The sequence below is a fragment of the Scyliorhinus torazame genome, chromosome 16, assembly GCF_047496885.1.
Source record: "Scyliorhinus torazame isolate Kashiwa2021f chromosome 16, sScyTor2.1, whole genome shotgun sequence".
Lineage (NCBI taxonomy): Eukaryota > Metazoa > Chordata > Chondrichthyes > Carcharhiniformes > Scyliorhinidae > Scyliorhinus > Scyliorhinus torazame.
Genome location: NC_092722.1, coordinates 50,726,619 through 50,734,285, shown reverse-complemented (window position 1 = coordinate 50,734,285; position 7,667 = coordinate 50,726,619). Strand labels below are relative to the sequence as shown.

The window sequence follows — 7,667 nt, the reverse complement described above, 5'->3', positions numbered from 1 at the left end:
TTCTTTGCAAAGGCACATTCCACAAGGTGTGTGACCGTCTCATTTCCCCCACAGCCACTCCGAGGGCAGCGTGCATTGGCGCAGAGCCTTCGGGTGTGCATGAAGAATCTGACAGGGAGGGCCCTTCTCACCACCAGCCAAACTAGGTCATGGTGCTTGTTTGAAAGTTCTGGTGATGAGGCGTTCTGCCAGATGACTCTGGCAGTCTGCTCAGGGAACCATCCAACGTCCTCCACGGTCTCCTTTTCCCTGAGGGCCTCGAGGACATTACGTGCTGACCACTGCTTCATTGCCTTGTGGTCAAAGGTGTTTTTCTTCAAAAACTTTTCCACGAAGGACAGGTGGTACAGTACGGTCCAACTACTTGGAGCGTTCCGCGGCAATGAGGCCAGGCCCATCCTTCGTAACACCGGGGACAGGTAGAACCTCAGTATGTAGTGACACTTGGTGTTTGCATACTGGGGGTCCACGCACAGCTTGATGCAGCTTGACACAAAGGTGGCCAACAAGATGAGGGAGGCGTTGGGTACGTTCCGCCCTCCCTTATCCAGAGGTTTGTACATGGTGTCCCTTCGGACACGGTCCATCTTGGATCTCCAGATGAATTTGAAGATGGCTCGGGTGACTGCTGCGGCGTAGGGTCGGGTTATGGGCCAGACCTTTGCCACGTGCAGTAGCACCGAGAGTACCTCACACCTGATGACCAGGGTTTTGCCCGCAATGGAGAGGGAGCGTTGCTCCCACCAGCCCAGTTTCTGCCTTGCCCGTGCTATGCGCTCCTCCCAGGTTTTGGTGCACACCCCAGCAGCTCCCGAACCATATCCCCAGCACCTTCAGGTAATCTGACCTGACAGTGAAGGGGAATGCATTCAATGGACACTTTGGTGTTAGTTTTTTTGCCTCCTGCCTACTGAGGAGTCACCTTCAAGTACTAAGTAGCTGTGGTGACAGGACCTTATTCAGGGTGGCCTTTTAAAAAAATTAGGTTCTATGCTGGACTGTGTGAGGTGCTGGGACAATGAGACTTTGCCTTCTGCCAAGACAATCATCTGTAATTATTCTGCATCACTGCTCTGCTTATTTTCCACAGAACTAGGAATTGCAGCATTCAAATCAGTCAGTTGCGAGGATGTTCCTTTCTCCAGAGAGGAGGCCATTCAAACCCTCTCTCCCCGCCCCTCACCAACCGACAAACCGAGCGCCTCCATCCTAATGCAAGATGGGGGGGACCCACGATACGGTAATACCAGCAGACGCTCAGCACATGCAGTGCCCTGCCTCTACGCATCGACAACTGATCAGTAACCCGAATTAAATTTCCAATGACAACGCCTGCGTTGCGCAACGAGCATCTGGGGGGAATCAAGTTTGAAAAGAAGCGTGCGCCGACCCCCCCGACAGCTGAAGAAATGGAAGATTCCCCACGACCAGCCGGATGATGCGCATGTTCGGGCAGCCGGGGGGGGAGTGGGACAGGGCGATTTTCGGTGACGTTTAACGCACTAGTCGGTGACGTAGTGTGCAGAATCCGTCGACGAAACGAACAGAAGCTGTGAAGAGCGCGTGTGGGGCGGCTGCTGGCGCCATTTTGTGCTGTATTTTCACCCTGAAAGGAAGCTGCTCGGTCGTTACCTGCTTTCCCTCTGTTCGAAACGCGCGCACCTCCCTCAACCGGGTTCAGTCCTTATATATTTTTTTTCTCCATAGTTTTGTGTAATCCCCCCAGCTTTTCACCGTGGCGATGGCAGAGTATATCCGTGTGGCGGAGGAAGAGTCGGAGGAGCCGATGGAGATTCCGTCCGAGGACGACGGCACCGTACTGCTCTCCACGGTGACGGCGCAGTTCCCGGGCGCCTGCGGCCTGCGCTACCGTAACCCCGACAACCAGTGCATGCGAGGTGTGCGCCTGGTGGAGGGCATCCTGCACGCTCCAGACAATGGCTGGGGGAACCTTGTCTATGTGGTCAACTACCCGAAAGGTGGGTGCGGCCTCTCCCCTCTTAACTCCCTCGCCGTCCCCGTCTAACTCTCCGCCGCTCTTGGAATGGCCGAGGTCGCGGCCTGCCGGGAGGGCACCGCTCCACTCATGACTTTTCATTTCAAATTCTGTTCCCCTCTTCATTTCTTCTCTTTTTCCCCCCCCCCTTCATTTCTTCTCTTCCCCCCCCCTTCATTTCTTCTCTTCCCCCCCTTTCATTCTTCTCTTTCCCCCCCCCCTTCATTTCTTCTCTTCCCCCCCCTTCATTTCTTCACTTCCCCCCCTTCATTTCTTCTCTTTCCCCCCCCTTCATTTCTTCTCTTTCCCCCCCTTCATTTCTTCTCTTCCCCCACCTTCATTCTTCTCTTCTCCCCCCCTTCATTTCTTCTCTTCTCCCCCCCTCATTTCCTCTCTTCCCCCCCCACTTCATTTCTTCTCTTCTCCCCCCCCTTCATTTCTTCTCTTACCCCCCCTTCATTTCTTCTCTTACCCCCCCCTTCATTTCTTCTCTTCCCCCCCTCTTCATTCTTCTCTCCTCCCCCCCTTCATTTCTTCTCTTCTCCCCCCCTTCATTTCTTCTCTCCCCCCCCCAATTTCTTCTCTCCCCCCCCCAATTTCTCTCACCCCCCCCCAATTCTTCTCTCCCCCCCCCAATTCTTCTCTCTCCCCCCCCAATCTTCTCCCCCCCCCCAATTCTTCTCCCCCCCCCCAATTCTTCTCCCCCCCCCCCAATTCTTCTCCCCCCCCCCAATTCTTCTCCCCCCCCCCCAATTTCTTCTCCCCCCCCCCAATTTCTTCTCCCCCCCCCCAAATTTCTTCTCCCCCCCCCCAATTCTTCTCCCCCCCCCCAATTTCTTCTCCCCCCCCAATTTCTTCTCCCCCCCCAATTTCTTCTCCCCCCCCCAATTTCTTCTCCCCCCCCAATTTCTTCTCCCCCCCCCAATTTCTTCTCCCCCCCCCAATTTCTTCTCCCCCCCCCAATTTCTTCTCCCCCCCCCAATTTCTTCTCCCCCCCCCCCAATTTCTTCTCCCCCCCCCCAATTTCTTCTCCCCCCCCCAATTTCTTCTCCCCCCCACCCCCCCCCCAATTTCTTCTCCCCCCCCCAATTTCTTCTCCCCCCCCAATTTCTTCTCTCCCCCCCCAATTTCTTCTCCCCCCCCCAATTTCTTCTCCCCCCCCCCCAATTTCTTCTCCCCCCCCCCAATTTCTTCTCCCCCCCCAATTTCTTCTCCCCCCCCCAATTTCTTCTCCCCCCCAATTTCTTCTCCCCCCCCCCCCAATTTCTTCTCCCCCCCCCCCAATTTCTTCTCCCCCCCCCAATTTCTTCTCCCCCCCCCCCCAATTTCTTCTCCCCCCCCCCAATTTCTTCTCCCCCCCCCCCAATTTCTTCTCCCCCCCCCCAATTTCTTCTCCCCCCCCAATTTCTTCTCCCCCCCCAATTTCTTCTCCCCCCCCCCAATTCTTCTCCCCCCCCCCAATTTCTTCTCCCCCCCAATTTCTTCTCCCCCCCCCCCAATTTCTTCTCCCCCCCCCCAATTTCTTCTCCCCCCCCCCAATTTCTTCTCCCCCCCCCCCAATTTCTTCTCCCCCCCCCAATTTCTTCTCCCCCCCCCAATTCTTCTCCCCCCCCCAATTTCTTCTCCCCCCCCCAATTTCTTCTCTCCCCTCCCCCCCCCAATTTCTTCTCTCCCCTCCCCCCCCCAATTTCTTCTCTCCCCTCCCCCCCCCCAATTTCTTCTCTCCCCCCCCCAATTTCTTCTCTCCCCCCCCCAATTTCTTCTCTCCCCCCCCCCCAATTTCTTCTCCTCCCCCCCCCCCCCCCCCCCCCAAGGTTTGGAAGGATATCGGCTGCTTTTACTTAACCGCCTGCACGCAGCTTCTGAGCCAAGCCATTGTGCTTTTTGGAAATCTGGACACCCACGCCATTGATGGCATTAAAGTGGCCCTCCCGAACCTCCCTCCCTCCAATGTATCTCTTGGGGGAAGAGCCCAATTTCTTCTCTTCCCCCCCCAATTTCTTCTCTCCCCCCCCCAATTTCTTCTCTCCCCCCCCAATTTCTTCTCTCCCCCCCAATTTCTTCTCTCCCCCCCCAATTTCTTCTCTCCCCCCCCAATTCTTCTCTCCCCCCCAATTTCTTCTCTACCCCCCCCCAATTTCTTCTCTCCCCCCCCCCAATTTCTTCTCTCCCCCCCCCCAATTCTTCTCTTCCCCCCCCAATTTCTTCTCTCCCCCCCCCCCAATTTCTTCTCTCCCCCCCCCAAATTCTTCTCCCCCCCCCCCAATTTCTTCTCCCCCCCCCAATTTCTTCTCCCCCCCCCCAATTCTTCTCCCCCCCCCCAATTTCTTCTCCCCCCCCAATTCTTCTCCCCCCCCAATTCTCTCCCCCCCCAATTTCTTCTCCCCCCCCCAATTCTTCTCCCCCCCCCCAATTCTTCACCCCCCCCCCAATTCTTCTCCCCCCCCCCCAATTTCTTCTCCCCCCCCCCAATTTCTTCTCCCCCCCCCCAATTTCTTCTCCCCCCCCCCAATTTCTTCTCCCCCCCCCAATTTCTTCTCCCCCCCCCAATTCATCTCCCCCCCAAATTCTTCTCCCCCCCCAATTTCACTCCCCCCCCAATTTCTTCACCCCCCCCCCCCCCAATTCTTCTCCCCCCCCCCCCCCAATTCATCTCCCCCCCCCCCAATTTCTTCTCCCCCCCCCCCAATTCTTCTCCCCCCCAATTACTTCTCCCCCCCCAATTCTTCTCCCCCCCCCAATTCTTCTCCCCCCCCCCAATTCACTCCCCCCCCCCCAATTCATCTCCCCCCCCCAATTCTACACTCCCCCCCCAATTTCTTCTCTCCCCCCCCCAATTTCTTCTCCCCCCCCCAATTCTTCTCCCCCCCCCAATTTCTTCTCCCCCCCCCCCCCCAATTTCTTCTCCCCCCCCCCCAATTTCTTCTCCCCCCCCCCCAATTTCTTCTCCCCCCCCAATTCATCACCCCCCCCCCAATTCTTCACCCCCCCCCAATTCTTCTCCCCCCCCAATTCTTCTCCCCCCCCAATTTCTCCCCCCCCCCAATTCTCCCCCCCCCCCCAATTCTTCTCCCCCCCAATTCATCACCCCCCCCAAATTCTCTCCCCCCCCCAATTTCTTCTCCCCCCCCAATTCTTCTCCCCCCCCCAATTTCTTCTCCCCCCCCAATTTCTTCTCCCCCCCCAATTTCTTCTCTTCTCCCCCCCAATTTCTTCTCTTCTCCCCCCCCCAATTTCTTCTCCCCCCCCCAATTTCTTCTCCCCCCCCCCAATTCTTCTCCCCCCCCCAATTCTTCTCACCCCACCCCCCCCCAATTCTTCTCTCCCCTCCCTCCCCAATTCTTCTCTCCCCTCCCCCAATTTCTTCCCCCCCCAATTTCTTCCCCCCCAACTTCTTCTCCCCCCCCCCCAATTTCTTCTCTCCCCCCCCAATTTCTTCTCTCCCCCCCCAATTTCTTCTCTCCCCCCAATTCTTCACTCCCCCCCCCCCCAATTTCTTCTCTCCCCCCCCCCAATTCTTCTCTCCCCCCCCCAATTTCTTCTCTCCCCCCCCAATTTCTTCTCTCCCCCCCCCCCAATTTCATCTCCCCCCCCAATTTCATCTCCCCCCCCAATTTCTTCTCCCCCCCCCCCCAATTTCTTCTCCCCCCCCCCCAATTTCTTCTCCCCCCCCCCCCAATTCTTCTCCCCCCCCAATTTCTTCTCCCCCCCCCCAATTTCTTCTCCCCCCCCCAATTTCTTCTCCCCCCCCCAATTCTTCTCCCCCCCCCAATTTCTTCTCCCCCCCCCAATTTCTTCTCCCCCCCCCCAATTTCTTCTCCCCCACCAATTTCTTCTCCCCCCCCAATTTCTTCTCCCCCCCCAATTTCTTCTCCCCCCCCAATTTCTTCTCCCCCCCCAATTTCTTCTCCCCCCCCAATTTCTTCTCCCCCCCAATTTCTTCTCCCCCCCAATTTCTTCTCCCCCCCAATTTCTTCTCCCCCCCAATTTCTTCTCCCCCCCAATTTCTTCTCCCCCCCCCCCAATTTCTTCTCCCCCCCCCCCAATTTCTTCTCCCCCCCCCCCAATTTCTTCTCCCCCCCCCAATTTCTTCTCCCCCCCCAATTTCTTCTCCCCCCCCAATTTCTTCTCTCCCCCCCCCAATTTCTTCTCTCCCCCCCCCAATTTCTTCTCTCCCCCCCCCAATTTCTTCTCCCCCCCCCCAATTTCTTCTCCCCCCCCCAATTTCTTCTCCCCCCCCCAATTTCTTCTCCCCCCCCCAATTTCTTCTCCCCCCCCCAATTTCTTCTCCCCCCCCCCAATTTCTTCTCCCCCCCCCAATTTCTTCTCCCCCCCCCCAATTTCTTCTCCCCCCCCCCCAATTTCTTCTCCCCCCCCCCCAATTTCTTCTCCCCCCCCCCAATTTCTTCTCCCCCCCCCCAATTTCTTCTCCCCCCCCAATTTCTTCTCCCCCCCCAATTTCTTCTCCCCCCCCCAATTTCTTCTCCCCCCCCAATTTCTTCTCCCCCCCCAATTTCTTCTCTTCTCCCCCCCCCAATTTCTTCTCCCCCCCCCCCCAATTTCTTCTCTCCCCTCCCCCCCCCAATTTCTTCTCTCCCCTCCCCCAATTTCTTCTCTCCCCCCCCCAATTTCTTCCCCCCCCAATTTCTTCCCCCCCAACTTCTTCTCTCCCCCCCCCCAATTTCTTCTCTCCCCCCCCAATTTCTTCTCTCCCCCCCCAATTTTCTTCTCTCCCCCCCCCAATTTCTTCTCTCCCCCCCCCAATTTCTTCTCTCCCCCCCCCCAATTTCATCTCCCCCCCCCAATTTCTTCTCCCCCCCCCCAATTTCTTCTCCCCCCCCCAATTTCTTCTCCCCCCCCCAATTTCTTCTCCCCCCCCCCCAATTTCTTCTCCCCCCCCCCAATTTCTTCTCCCCCCCCCCAATTTCTTCTCCCCCCCCCAATTTCTTCTCCCCCCCCCCAATTTCTTCTCCCCCCCCAATTTCTTCTCCCCCCCCCAATTTCTTCTCCCCCCCCCAATTTCTTCTCCCCCCCCCCAATTTCTTCTCCCCCCCCCCAATTTCTTCTCCCCCCCCCCAATTTCTTCTCCCCCCCCCCAATTTCTTCTCCCCCCCCCCAATTTCTTCTCCCCCCCCCCAATTTCTTCTCCCCCCCCAATTTCTTCTCCCCCCCCCAATTTCTTCTCCCCCCCCCAATTTCTTCTCCCCCCCCCAATTTCTTCTCCCCCCCCCCCCAATTTCTTCTCCCCCCCCCCCCCCCAATTTCTTCTCCCCCCCCAATTTCTTCTCTTCCCCCCCCCCCCCCAATTTCTTCTCCTCCCCTCCCCCCCCCCCCCCCAATTTCTTCTCCCCCCCCCCCCCCCCCCCCCCCCAAGGTTTGGAAGGATATCGGCTGCTTTTACTTAACCGCCTGCACGCAGCTTCTGAGCCAAGCCATTGTGCTTTTTGGAAATCTGGACACCCACGCCATTGATGGCATTAAAGTGGCCCTCCCGAACCTCCCTCCCTCCAATGTATCTCTTGGGGGAAGAGCCCAGTGACTAAAAGTTTTGAGCTAAACATTTTCAGGTTTTTTTGGGGGGAGGGGTGAAGCCGCTTCATTTTTTCCCGATTGTTTAAAAGCAATAACTAATGTATTGTGCATGCTGGACATTCTGGAGCCAAAGCAGAAA

The 7,667-nt window shown here is 57.1% G+C and overlaps 1 protein-coding gene across 4 annotated transcripts in view; it reads left to right on the top strand.

Annotated features, from left to right (window-relative positions):
• The first annotated feature begins 1,549 nt into the window (after positions 1-1,549).
• The window catches only part of tardbpa (TAR DNA binding protein a), a 45,513-nt gene continuing 39,395 nt past the window's right edge, over positions 1,550-7,667 (top strand). For 2 of the 4 annotated variants that reach the window (XM_072478477.1, XM_072478476.1), the window contains exon 1: positions 1,550-1,979. In XM_072478477.1, the coding sequence (XP_072334578.1) occupies positions 1,742-1,979 (238 nt within the window). In that variant the 5' untranslated portion in view covers positions 1,550-1,741. The remainder of the gene's footprint in view (positions 1,980-7,667) is intronic. The other 2 variants (XM_072478478.1, XM_072478475.1) reach the window with 2 other exon arrangements.